At 42.0% G+C, this 22117-nt stretch overlaps 1 protein-coding gene across 1 annotated transcript in view; it reads left to right on the plus strand.

The window, feature by feature from the left end:
• Positions 1 to 22117, plus strand: part of sema4d (sema domain, immunoglobulin domain (Ig), transmembrane domain (TM) and short cytoplasmic domain, (semaphorin) 4D) — a 63906-nt gene that overhangs the window by 26137 nt on the left and 15652 nt on the right. The window contains exon 2 of the mRNA XM_080743302.1: positions 19603 to 19736. Within this exon, the coding sequence (XP_080599428.1) occupies positions 19603 to 19736 (134 nt within the window). The remainder of the gene's footprint in view (positions 1 to 19602; positions 19737 to 22117) is intronic.

Here is a 22117-nt window from a genome sequence, read left to right on the forward strand (position 1 = left end):
ATGTAGCTTTAAAAATGTTTCAAAAATAGCAGATGTACAGGCTCAGAACCGTGAGCTTGTAGATTTGCCCTTCAAAAATAGCCAAAATCTAAAATGTTTAGTTTAGTTTTTGCTCATATGTTACATTTTCACAAATATAAACTACAAATCCAATCTAAGGTATTTTAATATTCATGGATGGACATCGGACACAAAAATCTTGAGTTCTAGCGTGTGTGTTTTTGTGTTCGCAACACATGCACACGTCTTTGAAACCCTCTTAATTCCACTGTTCCACCCTGGGACCCTACGCTACTGTAGGGATGGGATTATAATATGAACATTTCATATCACGATTATTGTGACAAAAAAAATAAAATTGATTTACGATATCGTGAGAATCAAAAAGTACCTTTTACCAAATATAGAGGGTTTAAGTGGTACCGGATATGCAGCTCAGCAAATAAAAGATGAATTGATCCCAGTGCATGATGGGGGACGATATCACAATAAATGTAAATCTCCACGATACGATTATCTTGAGTGTTTTTTTTATCACGATAAACGATAATATCTCGTATCGTCCCATCCCTACTGATGTCTAATGGTGTAAGACACCTGCTGTAGGCCATCACTGTGCAGTGCATGGAAGCTGCACCACTGTGATTTCTCATTCAGCAGCAGGACATGGCACCAGGCCTTTAGCCCGGGGCCCCTGAGCTTTCACGGTTTCCAAAAATAGTTCCATGGTATATTATCTACCGAGGCTTGGCTGGCCTTAACTATTTGAACCCTTAAGTTGTGTCCCTGTTCTGAGTCGGGGGAGCATTTGGTGAAAATCCCAGATCTACAAGCTTGCAGCGCTAGTATCGTTAACGGAAATACTAGTAGACCTTGCTGCATCTTTAGAGCTCTGGGAGTCGGGACACCCCTGTCAACTAAGTATAATAATCTAGGGTTTTAAGTGGGGGTGTTTTTGTTTCGTTTTTTAACACTTTCAACCTGTGGTCCCTATTTCTTTAAGCATGCCATTATAGTTGAAAATGTGAGCTTGTAGATGTCGATGGCGTACAATGATTCAACGAAGTTAGGGATGCAAATTATTGATTCATTCATTCGTTGATAGTTGATAAGATAACCTTATCGATCGATTGATTGATAAGCTGTTTTTTTTTTTGGGGGGGGGGGGACCAAAGTGAAAATTCTTCTGTTTACTAAATAATCGTTTAATTTAGTCATAACTTCTTAATTGCAATGAATCGATTTTTCGATTAATGGGTGACACCCCCAAACAAAGTATAAAAAGCTTAAGTGGATAAAGCAGTTGGCCTCAAGTAAACGACATGACAGTGAAAGGACTGTGGCTTTGTGCCATTGGATTGTTATGAATGCAAACACAACTTTTATTTTATAATGTCGAACGCCTCTCTCTCAAATGTTTGTCATGCCTGATGGTGCACAATAAAAGTGCACCACTCAGCTATCAGAGATTTCACAAGAGGTTAAATATTGTTCAAGAAACATCAAGGGTTTAATTAATGATGTTGATAAGTTGAACCTTTGTACTTAGAGAAGTGTTGCACCATAACCATCAAGCACATTTTACTGTATTATAATCTTATAGCAGTTAACCATCTGATAGAGGATGTCTCTGCTTGTAATTTTGACATCCATATTAAGGACAGTTAAGGCTGTCAGGATTATGACATTTTACATGACGATTAATTGTCACTCAAATAATTGCGATTAACGATTTAATTGTGTTTTTGTCGTTGACAATTACATTTCTGTTTGGCTTTTAGGCTTTGAAGTTGCACATGGAAACGATTATGAGGATTATGAAAAATAATCACGATTATGTCAAATAATTGCGATTAGACGATTATGTAATAATTGTGACAGCCCTAAGGACAGTGTTGGCTATTCTAGGGATGCACCGATTGGCCGTACATCGGCCAATAGAGGGTTTGCACATGCATAAAGTGAGTGGCAAATCGAGTGGCAAAGTGAGTTTAACGTCGTTTAAAGCAATCAGATAGGACTTTTCTGTTTGGATGTATGGGCTTTCAAGGCCAGAAAGTAGTTTTTTTTGCCACTCAGTAGGCGTTCCCGCATAACTTCCTGGTACGATGATGATGTCACGCGCATACCCTCTATACTCGCCTTGACTGCCATCTGTGTATATGGGCAAATAACATGACATCAATGATTATTTCAGTGGTTGATGTTTGTCTGTTTCAATAATCTATATTATTAAATGTGTTCATTAAAAGATAGTTTGATGACGCGCATGCAGAAATACATTTGAATTCTCTGGCTCAAAAGGGGGAATCAATAATAACTACTACTACTACAGAAACATCAGCATCGGATAACATGGGTATCGGTAGCGACCCGGAAATTGATACATCCCTAGTGTATTCATTGCAAAAGGACCAACATGCACTGCCATCATTAAAGGGATGCTGTAATATGCACATAACACAGCATTCAACAAACACCCCTTATAAATCTTTTAAAGAAAAGTTGTCTGGTTAGCTTCACTGGTAGTTTCTGGTCTAGTTCAATGGTTCTCAACCTGTGGGTGATTAACTTAATGTGCAACATTGTTTTCTCACTCAACAGTAAACAAAACAACATTAGGTTTAAGTGTATAGAGGGTATCTACACATTTCCAAATTGACAAGTTAAGGACTTTATAATACCTCTAAAATGATAAATTAAACATTGGCCAAATTGTCAAATATTAGAGACAGAAATTGTGACAACGCGAGGCGTTGTGAGCATGTAGCAGATCTGCTATTTTCACAATTTAACTGTGTAACATGTAACTCTTACAACTGCAAGTGCCTTGGTGGGGAGGTCCCTAGTTAAAATGTGATTATTTGGGGGGGACGCGGCCTGAAAAGGTTGAGAACCCCACTGGTTTAGTTGACCAGCAACCCCGAACTTACCTCATTCTAGTTCAAGTTCACAGATGTCAATAGTTAAAACTCAAGCACCCCCCCCCCCCCCCCTCCTCGCCGCCGCTTTTAATTAAAAGAAAGAGCACATGGTGATTATGTTTTAATGTTGGGCTACAGAAGCATGTTCGGCACTTGGAAAAGGGGAACGCCACACATCAATGCCGTCCCTTTTAAGCTAGCTTACTTCACTCTGCATGGCTGTGTGTTTATAGGTTCCCCTATTTCTTTCTCGACTCCATCGGGGCCATGTGACCCGGGAGAAGGGCGTGTTGTTTTGAAAAAGCTCTCCATCGCGGACTAAATATACCCTTTACTAGGACTGACCCCTCATTTGCCTTTGCTGTGGTCACTTTAGGTCGACTTGCTAGCTCAGCAGGGTGCTCCGCAGCTGGTAATTACATAGGAGAGCTCCCGTTCGACATCCTCTGTATAGTGTTTCCTTCACACAAGCTCCTCCGCTCACCCTCCTCAAATTTAGACGTTTGGTTGTCGTTTATGGTTTACCTACTTTTGACGTCTTATACCTACTTTTTTTCTTAATATAACTAAACACACAGTGAAAAGATAATAACCCATCAGTGTTAATTTAACTCTTGAGGTTGTACAAGACAAATGTAACCGCACAGACCCGGTTCCATTTGTATGGTTGTCAAATGGATGAATTGACAGCCGTGTATTTGCAACATTTTAGCCAGGAATTTGCACATGATGTAGACATTTGTGTTTGAATTTGAATAGATGAAGAGTCTGGTTTAACTTTAAATAGGCGGTGCCATAGTTTAGTACTTTTTCTGGTTTTCATGTGTCTAGGAGGTTGACAGTACTTCATTAGACCCCCTAGTGTGTTTGTTATGAGCAATTATGTATTCCCTTTGTATTTGGGGTTTCTTCCTGGAGGCTGACACCTTGTGGGTCAAAAGTGCAGATCCAAAAACACAGATAAAATGACATCATATAATCATCCCCTCCCCTTTTACCATTCACCCAACGCTGTGGGTGTGTCTAACTTCAGCTGGGTCACCACCCACCATGACAACCAGGCATACTTAATGAACTGGTGGGTGTGGCCACATAAAAACCTCTTTTTGTACACTTCTTTGGAAAAAATATTCCTTCTGTATAATCATAATGCCTGATAATCATGTTTTAGGGGGGAAAAAATCATGGCACTTCATCTTTAAATATGAAATACTCTGCCATCTGTCATACACGGCGTTCAAGGGCATCACCTAACTGTTGCACGATTCAGCCTGATGTCCCTATTTTGTGCATGTCATCACAGGCAAAAACATTTTCAAATTTGCTGTTCATCACTCAATGAACTATTCAGCTTATTGGTGCTGTGTGTGATACTTTGTTGGCTTTCGGCCAAAAAGTTAAAGCTCTCTTCTGATAATAATCATAGTGTTTTATTCAGTAACGGGTCTCCAGCTCTTTACGAAACTAACCGTTCCAATCAGGTGAGAGAACCCATTTATCATTCCAAAAACGTGTTTATCCTGCAAGTTGAGTTCTTTCTCAACTTGTATACATTTGTGTGCCCAGTCCGACCTGTGAATATATTTTCTGTTTACTAAAGAGCAGGATAGACGGGAGACCCCTGTTACTGAACAAACACTACATAGCAATGATTACTTAATCAGAATACAGAGTTATTCAACACTTGAAATATCACCCACACCCCACTTTAACCCATTTCAACCAGGAATCTAAAGTGTCACTTTAGATTTGAACCACTTTAACCATTATTTTATACTTCAGCTATTTAGGAGATAAAGCTGATAGACCTGCTATTTTTGAAAAATCATGAAAATGGGTGCAAATCTTTGAATATATATATATTTTTTTAAAGCGATCATTTGTAACTCAAATCTTTTTTTCTATGGATTCCTCCCTGGAACAACATATTTTGAGATGGGGTTCCGTGGTCAAATACATATAATTCTAGGGGTCCTTGACATGAAAAAGTTTAAGCGCCCACTGATATGGAAACATAGGTTTTTCAGAAAACCGTTTTTCGAATCGGATCCTCGGGTCTAAATGGGTGTTGAGTGTACTGTAAGTGGTGTAAGTAACAGTGTTTCGATCATTTCATCCACGTGGCTGAGACTAAGCGAGGCAAACTGTTGGCCGTTGTGTGCAGAGCGTGTTCTGCCAGATGAAGAGTGAAGACTCAACGTGGTGCGGCTTTGACACCGTGGCTTCAGGGGTGTCGCACCAAATTCTGGGCCCTGGGTACAAGGATTCACTGCTGGCCCCCCATGAATGTTCTTCATAGGGGGAGGGGGTTTAACCCATTTAGACTGGGGACGCATTAGTACGCATTATTTTGTGCTTTAACTATTGAAAATAGCAGATATACAAGCTCACATACAAGCTTGTAGATCTGCTATTTTGTCAGTGGTGCTCAAACATTTTCATGTGAAAGAACCCCCAAAATGATATGTATTTGGCCACAGACGCCCATCTCAAAATATTTAGTTCCAGGGACCCTCCGGAAGCAAAAATTGAGTTACAAATTGAGTTACAAATGTTCGCTTAAAAAAGACATAAATTCAAAGATTTGCGCACATTTTCACAAGCGTGGCACTCGGTGCCGCGCTGTGAGCTTGTATATCTGCTATTTTTCAATAGCTAAAGTATATAAAATAATTAAGGCCCCTCCACCTTGGGCCCTAGTAACACAGTCCCACTTTCCCCCCTCCCCTTGTGACGCCCCTGTGTGGCTTCACACTCTGACAAGAGAAGAGTGATGTTTAACGTCCATCACAACACCCCCAGGTGGTTTGGTTTGGACAGGAGCCCTGCTCTGCTCTGTCACTCTCTTCTCTTGTTGTTTTCTTTTCTTTAAATGACAGTACTTGTACTTGTGTGTTGTGACTTAACAATTTGTCTGGTTCTTTTATATCATGGGCCTTACTCCTTATGCCTAAACCTTTTTGCCATATTCTTACTATTTTGAAAAACATTTTTCAAATAGCTGATTTACAAGCTACAACGTGTCGATGTCGATCAGCTATTTTTTTTTTAACAATATTTTTATTGGTACATTTTTGATATTTAAAGAACAAAACATATACATTACACTCTGACACATCACCCCCCCCCCCCCCCTCCCTCCACCCCCCTCCCACACAGTTACAATACAATTATGAAGCAAAAAACAAACAAACAAATACAAAAAAAAAACAAGAAAACAGACAAAACAAGACACTGGTGTGTATCCGCGATCAACACTTATAATATTGTGACACTGAGTGTCGATCAGCTATTTGAAGTATTTTAAAATGTTATTCAAAATGGTGGAAAAAAGGCAAAGAGGTTTAGGGATAAGGGGTATAAGGCAGGGACGGAAATAGGGCCTAAAATGTCGATTTCCTTTTTATTAGTTTCAGTTGTATTCGTTTTTGTCAGGGCCAAGATTTAAGAAGTTCAGAATGGGTATTACATTGGTTTCCAAACCTTTTTAATTTCAAGGACCCCACATACTGTAACACTCTCTGAGTTACAGACTTGTAAGGGTCCTTTTAGAACCCCCCGAAGGAGCCCTGAGGGTCCCTGGACCCCACTTTGAGAACCACTGGTACTAAAACATCACTTAGTGAAGGCAGTTAACTCAGTCATGTAGACATCTTGGTAAACAGTATGCACCACCAATGCCTCCTCATGCTTGTTGTGTTGACTCATCTGCCCAAATTGACAAAGTTTCATTTCTTGTATTTCTTTTTTTCTTATTTTAGTTAGCTTTGTTCTGTACACAACAAATGTAGCTTTCTTTTTCTTTTACCCCCCTAAACTTTATCTTTATTTCAATTAAGTAATTCTTTTTCCACACCTAGATTTAGTTTTAAAGTGTAGTTTTAGTTGTTTGTTAGGACTGTGGCAAACCAACATTCTGCCATGTCTAACAATATTTTTTTTAAGATGAGCCGGTCGGTCACTGTCTGGTCCCAGAAGAGAAACTCCATGCACAGTGGGCATCATGACGTGTGTGTCTCTGTGTGTGTCTGTGTGTGTGTCTTAAGTCACAGAGAGTTTGTGTCACATCTGTAGCCAAACCCCCATTCATCTGTTGCTTGCATTGGAGCAGACATGCTGCCCCCTTCACAGAGCTCCGTCTTCTGTGGTCTCCGTATTGTGTTTCAAATGAGGGTCCTCTCACTCGCTCTCTCTCTGAAAGATATTAGGGTCCTCGCAACTCTCTCTCTCTCTCTCTCACACACACACACGCACGCACGCACGCACGCACACAGGACTAGTCCCTGCCAGAGAGAGGGGGAGTGTCCTGTCCACGGCTGCAGTACAGTCTGTTGGTGTTTGGAATCATCAGGTCTGTCAGTATCACCCCAGCTGCACACACAGCGTCTTGAGGGGCATTAACACTGAGCACTATAACTATAAAAAAATAATATCGTTTTAAAAATCCTTTTAAGTCAAGTGGATGGCACAATTCACACCAACTATATTACAATATATTAAAATATACAACAGTGAACGATATAGTTATACTGTAGTTATCTTTATAGTTATACTGTAGTTATCTTTATAGTTATAGTGCTCAGTGTGAATGGCTCTAGGCGGCTGCCGTCCCTGTCTTGAAAAATAAAAGAAATATATAAAAAATAGTAGACCTACAAGCTTGTAGATCGGCTATTTCCGCCGCGAGACACCCTGCGTACGCTAAAAGCATAAAATGGTACTAAGTGGTTAAAACCAGGAGGCTGGGATTATTATTATTAACCCATTTAGGCCTAGGATTATTGACTGCTTTAACTATTGAAAAATAGCAGATATACAAGCTCACAGCGCGGCACCGAGTGCCGCGCTGCGAGCTTGTAGATCTGCTATTTTTGAAAGATCATGATTTTTTTTGCAAGTCTTTGAATATATCTACTTAAAAGCAAACATTTGTAACTCAAATATTTACTTCTGGGGGGTCCCTGGAACAACATATTTTGAGATGGGGGTCTGTGACCAAATACCTGTAATTTTGGGGGTCCTTGACATGAAAAGGTTTGAGAACCACAGATTTAGAGGAAGGATTTAGAAGTCGGGTCAAAGATCGGGTCAAAGATATTCAAAGACTTGCACTCATTTTCACGATTTAAAAAAATAGCAGATATACAAGCTCGCAGCGCGGCACTCGGTGCCGCGCTGTGAGCTTGTATATCTGCTATTTTTCTAAAGTTAAAGCATAAAATAATGGTTAAAGTGGTTCAAATCTAACGCGACTCGGGCGCGTTCCAGGTATTTGAGAGTTAAAAGCGTTATGTCCACTCATGTCTCTCCAATATTGTTGGTGATGCGCGAGTCTGACAAATCACATTACCATCCTTCCTGTTGGCTGACCTGAACATTGTATTTACCATCCTTCCTATTCTGAAAGTGCAGTAATTACATTTTTGACTTGGAGACATTGATTCGGGAGCATGGGAGCATTATTTAAAGGTATATACTGTATTTGCTTACTCATGTCTCGCCAATATTGTTTTTGGCAAGGATGTCGTCCACAGATCACTTGACCATCCTTCCTGTAGGCCAGTGGTTTTCAACCATTTTCATATCAAAGTCCAATATGTATTTGCCTTTTGAGCCACAGACCACCATTTGATGAGATTTAGCCTCTCAGACCCAGCACTTTGAATATTTCGTTTTTGTTGGATACAGTTTTGCCCACAATTCCTGCTGTATGATGTGTTGCCATAGGAGAGACAACAGGCAAACATTGATCAAAATGACAATTCTTTAACTAGAAATACTGTTCCTACGAAACAGTGTGGGCTCGCATGTAGCATATTAAATGCTTTTGGCTGCACCTCATTGGCTAAGGGCCCTGCCTTTGTACTGTCGAGGAGAACTTGACTGATGGATCTTACGTCATTTTGAGGAGAACTTGATAGATAAATAATGACGATAACTGTGTAATAACTGTGTAATTGTATGCTCGCTTTCAGTGAGCCCACAATTAAGTAATGCAAATGTTTAACAATAATTTAACTCTTAAGAGCTTGAAATGAAACCCAATGGATCTGGCTTTACGGCACGGTGAAACTCCCTTTTGTTCTGCTCCACTCAGTTTGGTTCTATTTGTACCCTCTCAAGTTCCAGACCAGTAGTAAGGGTTCATGTTGTGGATCCCTGGTACTGAACAGTACCTTACCATAACGTGCTGACAGAGGTTCATCTCAGCCAGGAGTACAGATGGTTTCCTATTGATTGCATATTCTGACGGACCGCAGAGGAAATTGACTAACGTCTGTGCATTAAACAGAAAGTCCCTTCCAGGCTCCCTGGACCGCAGCGGACATTCACAGATGGTAGATCAGTAATTCTCAACCCGTGATAGGATTTTTTATCTCTGGGACACCAATATTTAGAATCCCTTGGTAGTCTAACTTGGTCATGCGTTTCCTACTTCGGTGCTACTGAAATTCCAACGCAGGATCAATACAGAGAGTTCCATTTCATTTGGACAGACCTTGTAAGTGTCCCTTTGCTTCCTAACAATGAATATTTTAGCTGGGTTTGTAACCTCTGGAATCCCCTCAAAGATCCCTAGGGGTTCCCGGGCCCCACCTTTATGAGAACAGTGACTTACTGTAGCTAACTGAGTTATCGACATCAAGTAAAAGTATTCCGTTCTGCTGCTCTGTAGCTAATCACAAATTAAACGAGAAAATTCACGTCCATGGTTCCCTTTCATTCAAAACTTAGTCTATTTTTGTGTCACTAATAACAAGTCAGTCTACTTCTGTCCCATGAATAAGAAGTTCAAAAGATATTCTCAGATGGGAGTTTGCGGCCGAATACTAATTCATTAATTTGGGCGTCCTTGATGTAAAAAGTTCAAGAACCTTTGCATTATCTCTTTCTATTTCTTCATATCTCTCTCTCACTTTCTCTCCTTTTCTCACACACGTCTCTCCCTCTCTCCCTCTCTCTCTCACGGCTTCCTTGCACCCATACAGTTCCCGTTTCCTCCTCCCCCATCACCACCACCACCACCGCCCCCCCCCCCCCCCCCCCCCCCCTTTGTGGGCAGCCTGCCAACCTCTGTGCCCGGTTAGCAGCGGCAGCAGAGAGCGCTGGGAGCCCCCGGTGCCCCTGAGCAGGTGTCAACCTCCCTGTGCAACCAAAGGAGCTGAGAGGCCAACACAAAGCGCTCAAAGAGACATGCCAGCATGGTTACCGTCTTAAATATCCCAGGGCCAGTGTGGTCACCCCTAAATCTCTAAGCACCGTCGGCTGGCTGCCAGCAGGCTCTTTTTATGTTACTGTAAACAGTGCCTCTCGAAGGACTTTCACACTTTTTAAAGCTTTTCTCCGTAGAGAAGTCTCGGCGGGGTATGCCACGTCTAGATTGATGGCGGACATTAGGAGCGCACACACAGACAGACAGACAGTGGGCGCAATCTAGTTTGAAGCCTTGATTTGTGTCCTCTTTTGGGGAGGGGACTTTTTTGCAAGGTCAACACGAGAGAATGAGACTCTGGCATCTGGCGTTCTATCCACGTGAGCCCCTGTACTTGGTCGTTCGACGAATAGCTAAAATAACCGATCTGCAAGCTCACAGTACGCATGGCATCGCAATGCTTCAGACAAATTGCAAAACATGGCAGATCTACTGCGAGGTGCTATTTTCACACAGTTTGACAATATAAATGACACGCCCACAATGGGAACAACACGTTGAAAGTGGTTAACGGCTTGGAGCACACCTCAAGGTGTGTTATATAATGTCTTCCATTCAGAGTGTGTTTTCCCCCTGAGCAGACACCGGTTCTGGTGTCATAATCAGGCTCTCTCTATGGATCTAGCTCTCATGAGCAGTGGTGTGTAAAGTAACGAAGCACATTTACTCAAGTACTGTATTTAAGTACAATTTTGTGTTATATATCGTCACTGTCGGACAGAAACCTCGTATCTCCAGGTTTCAAATTTGTACTTTTTTCACCAAGCAAAGCCCTGCTTCATCATACAAGGCTGTCGCACAAATGTAGTGAAAACAGCCGATCTACAAGCACACAACGCCTCGCGGCGCGAGGCGCTGTGTGCTTGTAGATCGGCTGTTTTCACTAGTTTAGTTCATTTTTAAAATGATAAATACAAAACGAACGGTATTGGACATGCAAGGTTTCCACCCGACAACGACGATATGTACTTTGCTTGAGTATTTCCGATTTCCAATACTTTTACTTCTACTCCACTGCGTCTCGGATCCAAATATTGTACTTTTACTCCACTACGTTTATTTGAAAACTTCAGTTACTAGTTACTTTGCAGATATACATTTTAATATTATAAAACATACATTAACCACTTTAGCCCTATTTTATACCTTGACTAATGGAAAATAGCAGATCTACAAGCCTCACAACGTGCCGCGACACGTTGTGAGGCTTGTAGATCTGCTATTTTTGTACATTTTGTACTTTAACTTTTGGTGCTTTAAGTGCATTTTGATGCCAATGCTTTTGTACTTTTACTCAAGTATGTTGAATTCCGGACTTAAACTTGTAACAGAGTAGTTCTACTTAAGTAAAGGAAGTAAAGAAATGTGAGTAGCTATACTTTTTCCACCACTGTTCACGAGCCCATGTGATCTTTGAAACGCAGGTTTGGCTCCCACAGCTAAAAGCTGGCCTGGCATTTAGATTGGCAAGATTGGAACAGATCTGGGCGAGAGAGGGAAGAAGAAGTGATGTCTTTCTCTTTATTTAACCCCCACCTCTCTCTCTCTCTCTCTCTCTCTCTCTCTCTCTCCCTCTCTCCTCTATCTCTGTGCATTGTTCATGACTGTGCAGAGATGGTGTAGATAGGATGAAGAGGGGAGGGGAGGTTGTCCTCATCCGCGGTAAACAATGGCTCTTTGTGTACTTGACCCCCTTTGGAAGAGGAGTAGAGTCCCTGGCTACAGTTGAAACTAGGGTAGAATTCCATTAGTGGCGGATTTGTTGAGTGGGGAAACCCTTAGAACACCCCTGCTTGACTGCTATTCCAGCACCGAAGCAGGGATGGGACAATATGAACATTTCATATCACCATTATTGTGACAAAAGAAATTGTAATCCACGGTATTATCGTGATAATCAAAATCCATTATCCTGGGGCGGAACATTTGCCAAAAAATAGCTGATCTACAAGCTCACGACACGTCAAATACATTTGATAGAGAGTGAAAAAAGTCAAGTACATATATTATAAAGATTTGTTTTTTTTGGGGCTTTTTTATGCCTTTATTTGATAGGTTAGTAGACTGACAGGAAATGGGGAGAGAGATGGGGAATGACATGTGGCAAAGGTCGTCCGGATCGGGAATCGAACCGGCGACTTCAGCAGGCATCATAGCCTAGTATGTGGTATGCGCCTTGACCACTAGACCAGCGGGCACCTCAAGTACATATATTATAACAATTATAGAGGGTTTAAGTGGTACCGCAGATATGCAGCTCGGCCAATAAAAGGTGAATTGATCCCAGTGCATGACGGAGGACGATATCACAACAAAATTAAATCTCCACGATACGATTATCGTGAGCGTTTTTTATCACGATAAACGATAATATCGCTTATCGTCCCATCCCTACACCAAAGGTATTCCTCCAACGCATAGCATGGGAGGATTATATTGCAGGGACTGAAATTCACTCCTGCGGGCCATTTGTTCTCATTCTCCAGCCCCAATCGATAATCAATTATACTTCTCTAGCTAGTTGTCCACTGTATTGATTGGTCTGCACTTGTCTCACTCTGTGATTGATCCCCCACGGGCTAACTAATTACTAACCTATCTCTAACCTATTTAGTAATGGAAACTTCCAAATCTGTGGCACTAGGTCATTTATCAGTATTTGAGGTTGATTTATGTTGTCTGGCTTTCTAAAATCGCGTTGTTCTCTGCTGGAAACGGAGTGAAATAAAGATAAATACGACTATAGGCTTATTTTATGTGGTTGCTTGAGCTGGAGCGTTTATTGGTGTGCTTCCTGTGTTCTGTATGAGATGCTATCTTGCGGGAGACTTTCATGAAGCAGACATGTAGATTTGGTTCCGGCATTCGACTGTGTGGCGGTCATGATATCAGTAGCTTGGATGCCACATCCTGTCAGGTTTCTAGTTTTCTGCTATGAGTCAAATTCTCAGTAATCTCAACCCAACATCCTTATAGTCTGACACTGTCAGACCATAAGGACCATAAGGTCTGACACTAACTCTTGAGTGTGTACAAATGCAACCAAATGTACCTGTGAAATGGGTCCATTTGGTTACATTTGCAGATTAGCATCCCAGAGATAATTGGATGATCTTTTGAAATCCATGACCCAGCGCATATCAAACTGGGAATCCTTGAAACGGAAAAGGTTTGAGAGTCACTGTTGTAAATGGATTGTCATGAAGCAGACAGTGATTTTGTTCCAGCATTTTGACTGTGACTGTCATGATCTCAGCAGCTTGGATGTCCACAGGGTTCCCACGGTCATGAAATTCCTGGAAATATTTTGAAATTAGAAAAAAAAAAAAAATCCAGTACTGGAAAAGTTTTGGAATTTATCAAGGGACCTGGAAAGTCCTGGAAAAAATAGCTATGCATTGTTTTTTGTTATTGATTTTGTTAATACCTCTGAAATGACAAATTAAACATGGGCCAAATTGTCAAATATTAGAGGCAGAAATTGTAAAAATAGCCGGGCTCGCAACGCGAGGCGTTGTGAGCATGTAGATCTTCTAGTTTCACAATAGAAACGTGTTATACAAAATTCCTCAACTCTTAGTGCTCATCAGGGTGCCGGGTCCCCAGTTAAAACATGATTATTTCGGGGGTCACGGCCTGAAAAGGTTGAGAACCACTGGCATACACTACCTGTCTTTGGGCAATGCGCATAGGAGTAAGCAAACTGTTATTGAGCTGAATTATTGTTATATAGTCCTGGAAATTGGGTTAAATATTCTGGAAAAGTTTTGGAAAAGTTTTGGAAATTGATTGGTAAAAATGTGTGGGAACCCTGTGTCCAGTAGGGATGGTAAATTAATATTCGAATCTCTATTGACCATTAAAATAAAAACGCTCTGAAAATGGGGAGTCTTTTGGGCTGCTGTGTTAAGTGGTCAGCAGCACATTGGAGAATTTCAATTGGGTCCTCCTGATCCAGAATAGGTTGAGAGAACCGGTGGTAGAACAGAACACTGGTTCTCAACCTTTGGTTATTTTTGAGGGGTCCCCAGATGATTAACTTTTCTCACTCAATAGTAAACAAACCAAGTGTGTTGAGGGTATCTTCACATTTCTAAAGTGGAATCTAAGGACGTTTTAAGACCTCTAAAATGACAAATTAAACATTGGCCAAATTGTCAAACATTAGAGGCAGAAATTGTGAAAATAGCTGATCTACATGCTCACGTTGTGAGCATGTAGATCTGCTATTTTCACAATAGAACCGTGTTTAACCAAATGTTATGCATCAACTCTTAGCGCTCGTCAGGGTGGAGGGGGTCCCCAGTTAAAATATGGTTATTTTGGGGGTCGCGGCCTGAAAAGGTTGAGAACCACTGGAACAGAAGAAGACACCTGATAACCCTTCATCTCCTGCCACTCACTCAGTCAGGACAGGACACCCTGTCCCGCCTGTTCTGGCGAGGTGTGCTGCTGCTGCTACTTTATCCTCTCTGCTAAACCAGAAGAACCGGCTTTGGTGCCGGATCACTTTCTCTGTCTCAGAGAGAGGAGAAAGCACAACAAACGCAAGCCAACTGTTCCCCATGTGCCTGCTGCTCACTACTACTACTACTACTCCTCCACCATAATAACACATGTCTTGGCCGCAGGCAGTGCTAAATGTGTGTATAATGTGTGTGTAGGAATTCACTTTTTTTTTTTGTGTACATTGTTTTGAGCTTAATTTTTTCGTGAATGAGGAAAGTCTTGATTTGTAGAAGCGGAATAAAGTAGGCTTAAAGAATGCACGACCGATAATTATGACGGTTGAAAAACTCCAAACAAAGATGATTTTACATGAAACGCTATTTTGTTTGAGTACATTTTCCATTGTTCATCAGTTAACTTTTATTACGTTATATTTTTTATAAAGTTCATTTTTTCATATATATTTAATTGCTTTCCAACATAAAATACCATGCACAGAGCAGAAATGAAGCAATCTGTTTTCCGTCAGCGTGGGAAATGGGCTAATCTGTTTATGATGACATGATGACATTTGCTGTTGAGATTATTTTCTGTTATCTGACTGAAATAGTCGTACTGTGGACACATTACAACCAGGACTGAGGAGCGGGCTGATTCACAGATTTATGTTAATATTCTACTCAAGCTTAAAAGGCCTTTGTGGGTTTAACATATTTTTACGTTATGTTCTTTTTTTTTTGTAACCTAGTTTCACATCGCAGGTCAATGTGCAAAAATAAGCATGCAGATTAATTCTCAATCTCTGCATTCCATTAAGTTACACAGTACAAGTTCCCCAGTTTTAATGTAACTCGTTGTGTACAAATGTAACCAAATGGACCAGTAAGGTCAAGGGGGCAAAAAAGACATACCAACAAAGGATATATCTACATACTGTATATACAGTATGCATACCCATCTGGTACTGTGTGTACATACATAGGATTAGGGTTGGGAATCTGTTGGCACGGTAGCGCAGTCGGTAGTGCTCTCGCCTAGAAGGTCCTGGGTTCGATTCCCGTCGGGACGCTGTGGGCACTGGGGGCGTGTTCCCTCCGTGTCATCAGTGCCCATACCCTAGGTGGGGTTGGCGAAAGGACCTTTCTGTGTGGAGTAATCCTGGTCTCTATACTGCCTCCCCCTGGTCAGCCTGATGGACCAGGGGAAAGGAACTTGTTGGAATAACATGTTCCTTCCATGCGCTGTCCAGCCGTGGGACACCCTGTCGGGTGAAAAGAAGCAACTTGGACTCCTCATGCATAGAAGGAAGCATGAGGTCTCCCCAGGTTGGCAGAGGGAGTGTAGCGCCCCAGATTACATTAGATAATTGACACCGGGTGAAAAAAATGGGTTACAAAAATCATGGCATAGGAAGTACGTATAAACCATTTATAAATTGTATGAAAAATTACAATGCATTAAATGGTTAAAGTGGTTAAAATCTAAAGTGACACAGATGCTGAGTTAAGCATATCGTCACTGTCGGGCAGAAACCTTGTATCTCCAAGTTTCAAATTTGTACGTTTTTTCGCGTAAAGCCCTGCTACATCAGACACGGTCGTCGCACAAAAGTAGTGAAAACAGCAGATCTACAAGCACACAACGCGTGTGCTTGTAGATCGGCTGTTTTCACTAATTTAGTTCATTTTTTTTAACGATAAAAACGAACGGTTTTGGACATAAAAGGTTTCCACCCGACAACGACGATATAACCCTCCCAGGTGTCCTGTCCCTCAGTTAGAGAACCACTGCCATAACGGGTCCCCTGGTGGTGCGCCTGGTGGTCCCCGAACCCCACGTTGAGAACCAGCGTGACAATAAGCTGACAGAGATGAGACAGAACCTCGGCTAATGGCTTCTTTATCTTGGCCATCCGGCAGTGAATGCGTCAGGAGAGGCCTGGCCAGAGGGCCGGAGGGCCATAATGCCCCGCAAATTGGCAAACGGAGAACAACAACAACCAGATCAGAGACGGGCCTGATAGCGAGCAGGAATGATAGCAGAGCAGGAATGCTGGCGTCATCCACATCATCCCAGACCCACGGAGCCCGACGAGATATTTTCTCTGCTCCCGACAATGCCATGACAATGGAATCAATTTGACTCTCTTTAAAGCCTGAGGTGCTGTCATTACGTGACACACCCGAATATGATGAAAATATATGTACACGCAGTGTCTTATTCAAGTAAGTGTGTGTGTGTGTGTGTGTGTGTGTGTGTGTGTGTGTGTGTGTGTGTGTGTGTGTGTGTGTGTGTGTGTGTGTGTGTGTGTGTGTGTGTGTGTGTGTGTGTGTGTGTGTGTGTGTGTGTGTGTGTGTGTGTGTGTGTGTGTGTGTGTGACTATTTTTGTGAGGGTCAAATGTCCCCACATGTATAGGAGAATTTGAGAAATGGACATTGTGAGGACAATTTCCCGGGTGTTCACAAGAGATTGATTGAGTTAAGCTTACACTTAGGAGTGTGTTGCACAAGGAAAATAGACAACCTACAAACTCACAACTTTCTAAAATGATGATGCCTAGACCTTAAACCATTTGCCACGCCATAAACAATGGGTAATGTTCAGGTGTGCGTGTGTGCATGTGTTACTGTGGTCGGACTAGAAAGTAGTAACTAATTACATTTCTTTAAGTATGTGAGGTATTGAGTATTTCCGATTTCCAATAATTTTACTTCTACTCCACTACATCTCGGAAACCAATATGTATTTGAAAACGTAGTTACTTTGTAGATTGATTATTATTACAAAACATACATTAAACAATCGCGACACATTGTTAACTTGTAGACCTGCTATTTTTTTTTATTATTTTTTTTAAAGATTTGTTTTGGGGCTTTTATGCCTTTATTTGACAGGATAGTAGACTGACAGGAAATGGGGAGAGAGATGGGGAATGACATGTGGCAAAGTCCGGATCGGGAATCGAACCGGCGACGCCAGCAGGCATCATAGCCTAGTATATGGTACGCGCCTTGACCACCAGGCCAGCGGGCGCCCCAGACCTGCTATTTTCTAAAGATTTTTATACATTTGAAAACTTGAAATTGAGTACTTTTACTTTGGGTACATTTTGATACCAATACTTTTGGACTGTTACTCCAGTACATTTTGAACTCCAGGCTTTTACTTGTAACTTACTTTTCCCACCACTGACTAAAACAAACCCGAGCAGCGTAATAGAGTGTACCTCGTGGTTTCTGTCAGTGGCGTCAGTTCAGCAAAAGCTAAGGTATGGCAACATGACTGGTGTTTTGCATGTGAGCGACACCAGTCATGTTGCCATACCTTAGCAACAGGCTTGATGAATTCATTTAAAGTACATTTTATCTTTTTTCCCTGTAGCCAAGGTATGGCATCTGCCATACCTTGCCAGACCCAATTGACACCTCTGGTTTTCTGTTCAGAGCCTTGATGACATGTTGTTGTCATGTCACACGTCACGTAATCATGCCTTACTCTGATCCGCTACTCCTCTCTGAGCCCTGGCCCAACCTGACACCCAACTCCCATCTGTTTGTCTGCCTCCTTGCTCTCACACACACTCGCACTACGTTTGCAAACTGGGAGTATGAAAAGTCTTGTTGACATCATGGCCGAGACTATGTTTTGCACCCCGTCTGTGTGTGTGTCCATCATTCTGTCTGTGTACAGCTAATCTCCGGCACTGTTCACTTGATGGCAGCGAAACTGTGCGCACACACACACTCCCTGGATGCCAGAGCAGAACCTCTAACCCCAAATCTTTCACACAGGCCTGTTATAGCGCCACCAGGAGACCTGTGCTCTGAGGGACACTTTTTCTAGTTGTGATATGTGACATTCAGATATAGGGATTAACCAGTTGACCCAAGTCCGCCAGGGCTATACTAGGCCCCCTCGTGACCAAGTCCGCCAGGGCTATACTAGGCCCCCTCCTGTTTTTCCTCTAGTATACACTAAATGCCACAAATAGCCGATCTACACGTGTATCTTCGCTGAATGTTAGCCCCAGAATTCATGGGTTGCATTTGTAGTCATTTGTAGTTGGGCCATGTTGAGGACCAACACAGGTTTTTCAATTTTTCTGATTGGCATAGAACTAATGTTCCACGCCAATCAGAACACCTGTGTTGGTCCTCAACATGACTGGTGTAGGACTACAAATGCAACCCGTGAATAGGGAGACGAAAAAAAAAAAATCTACTCCGCGCTGTTGAAGAGCCATTCTTCTGCTCATTTCAGAGTAGACGCAAAGGTTTCAATAATTTTGTCGCATGCTATGCCACCCACACAATATGAAACAGGATAATACCACTGATAAAGATAATTTTATAATGTGCTTTTGTTTTAAACGTATGTATTTTGCTTATATTAATATGCATGTGCTGCGTCATTAAAGATGTACTGTGACCCAGTGTTTGCGACATGCTTAGCCTATATGATGAACTCAAACATACAATGACTTGATGTCTCATTTAAATGTCATTTAGATGTCAAAGAATGTAAACGGATTAATCCAATCAAATGCATCAGCTTTTGATTGTCCCATGACCACTTGTTGAGTAACGTCCTGCTTGTACCTTGAACCTTGGAGGTCTGTCTTGAAGAGGAGTGTCTTAATTCCAGGTGCCTATACCTGTATATACTATTGTCTTTGCTGTGGTCGGTAGATATTGTCTTCGCTGTTTTTGGAGGAATGCTGTATTCTGGACATATCTCTGCGCTCTCCTACTTTGGCCTCAATTCACAGTAACTTAAGCACTTTCAGACTCAAGGTTTTTATCCAAAAGGTTTAAGAAAAACCTAGCTATCAACCACTGTGTCAGTTTTCAGGTGTAAGTGGGTTTGATTGCTTTAGAGCCCGTCTCTGTTAACATAAGACCAACATTTAAAGAAACGGTGTACAGTATGTCTTCGTAGAGGGAATTTGGAGATCCCTTTTGTGTGTAAAGTCACAGCTGTGTTAAAAGACCTCTCTGTCTCTCTGTGTGTTGCAGGGGAAACTTCACGGTCCCAAAGCTGACGGAGTCCAACATGGGGTTTGGAGTGCTGGGGGTCTTCTTGGGCCTGCTGCTGGAGGTGTCCACTCATGGACCCCACACTGTGCCTCGCACCTCCTTCAAACACCAAGGTAATCGTTTAGAACAGGGCTTCCTCAACATTTTATGGGTTGGGAGCAGTGATGTGCTGCAGATCCTTTGCTTGTGGTCACGCTCATGCATGTGAGTGTGACCGCTATTTTCATGCCCGCTATTTTCATGATCTCCTTTTAAAGAGAAGGGAGGCTTTTTGGATCTTTACTTGTGACACCTTGGCCCCAAAAGGTCTAAATGATGAATTTTTATTGAATGTGATGCTATGATTTATTTTTTCTGATATATTATGATGTTCTATTTTGTTTTTTATGTGATGTCTAGTGACCACTTGTGGACCAGACCCCTATATTTGTAATTAATTTGGCCTGACCACAAGCATAACTAAGGGATAATATGCCCCCTAGGGGCCTTGTGTTGATATTGACTATATCTATTTTTGACCTATTTATATATATTCTGCTTCCTCTACTCAATAGACTCTATAGGTATATTTTTCTTGATTTTATTCTTGATCGTAACACCTATTTTCTACTGACTGATTTAACTTTTTGTGGCTTTTGTATAATTGATGTTTTTTTAAAACAAATTGTGCCAATGGGCAAAAATACCACCTGCATTTACCTGTAAGGGCCGTCCCTCATCTTGGTAACAGGAGTGGTGGGTGGATCTGATTGGCCCCCACCCTCCCTAGACATGTTATATAGCTGGCTTTATGCGAGCTGCTTCTTTTATGCCTGATGAAGGTCTGAAGAGACCGAAACGTTGCTGAATGAAGTATTAAGTGAAGACAGTGTGCGGGACTCCTTCTCTCCATGCCCGCTATTTTCAAATGGCCAAAATGTATATAGGGCTGAAGTGGCCTAGGCTATGTTTTTGAATAATAATCAAAATAAAGGTAACTAGTAACTAAAGTTTTCAAATAAATAAGGAGTAAAAGTAAAACATTTGCCTCTGAGATGTAGTTCAGCAAAACTGGAAATACTCCAGTAAAGTTAAAAAGTACCTGAAAGTTGCACTTGAGTAAATGCACTTGGAATAGTTCCTTTACGCCGCAGCTCTGCAGATGGGGCAGACGGCCTCCTCAAGTTGTGTTTGTGGCTGGTACCAGAGACAGGAACACTGACTAATGCAGGATCACATGTCAAGGATGAAATTCAACTGTAATCCACTTGAAGGATGTGAAAGTTCAGACGCTCTCTTGAGGTCAACCACTTGCGACCTGATGTCCCTATTTTGGGCATGTCATTATAGGCAAAAAAAAACACGTCAAATATTTCTCTTCACCCGGGGCGCCGGTGGTCTAGCGGTTAAGCCAGCATACCACATAGGCTCTAATGCAGCCTGATGGCATGTCGCGGGTTCAATTCCCGTGCCTGATAACCTTTTATTGCGTGTCACTCCCTGTCTCTCTCTCCCTCCCTGTTGCCTGTCTGTCACTCTCCACCACTACTATCCAAATAAGAAAGAAAAGAAAAAGCCAGAAAAGCCACCAAAAATCTACAAGCTTGTAACTTGAAGATCTGGTATTTTCTCTGTTCATCGTACAATGAAGTACAGTATGTAGTTAACAGATCCTGCTCCTATTTTAGGTTTTCCTTCTTCCTGTTTAAAGACATATGATTTGTCACAATCTATTTCCAGACACAGGGGTTGTTGGGTTGGGCCGACACCTTCGCTCCTCCGTCTCATCGCACGTTCTCAAGTAATGCCTCCTGACGGTCCGGGGCGGAAGCTCCGTTTGTACGCCGCCGCCGCCATTGACACAAATATAGCTCTCGTAACTTTCCCCAGTCACGGCCCGGGGTCGCGCGGCTCAGAGCAAAATGGAGCTTCTCTCTACTCTCAAGTGACTCAGCCAGTTATTCAGTCAGTCAGTGAGGGTGTTTGCTTTCATGGTTGTGATGTTTATGTCTTGGCACCCGCAACCTGAGCCCGCTCACACCTGGTACGCCCCATGCCAGCTCGCCTGCCTAACACAAACTCTGTGCTAGGGTCCATGATAAATCACCCCGACATAGTGACACATGGGTGCCACTGGGTACACTCACAGGATGCTTCAATATGCCATAGCTGGAGAGACGGTAACGGGACACGCTGCCTAAGTATACGAGAGACTCATGCCCCACAAGTAGAGTAGGCCTACATACAGTAAGTATACGAGAGACTCATGCCCCACAAGTAGAGTAGGCCTACATACAGTAAGTATACGAGAGACTCATGCCCCACAAGTAGAGTAGGCCTACATACAGTAAGGCTGGGCACTATGTCGATATTATTACAATAAAGGCTTGAAATCACAGATATTCTTTTAGTTTTGTTGCAATCCTAATCCAATAATTTGAGGAGACTCTTTGTGTCTCCATAGGGAACCACTGCTGGTCATCAAATTGTTGCCTTAGGAATGAAAAAATAATAA

The sequence above is a fragment of the Nannobrachium achirus genome (genome assembly GCF_963921795.1).
Source record: "Nannobrachium achirus genome assembly, chromosome: 15".
Classification (NCBI taxonomy): Eukaryota; Metazoa; Chordata; class Actinopteri; order Myctophiformes; family Myctophidae; genus Nannobrachium; species Nannobrachium achirus.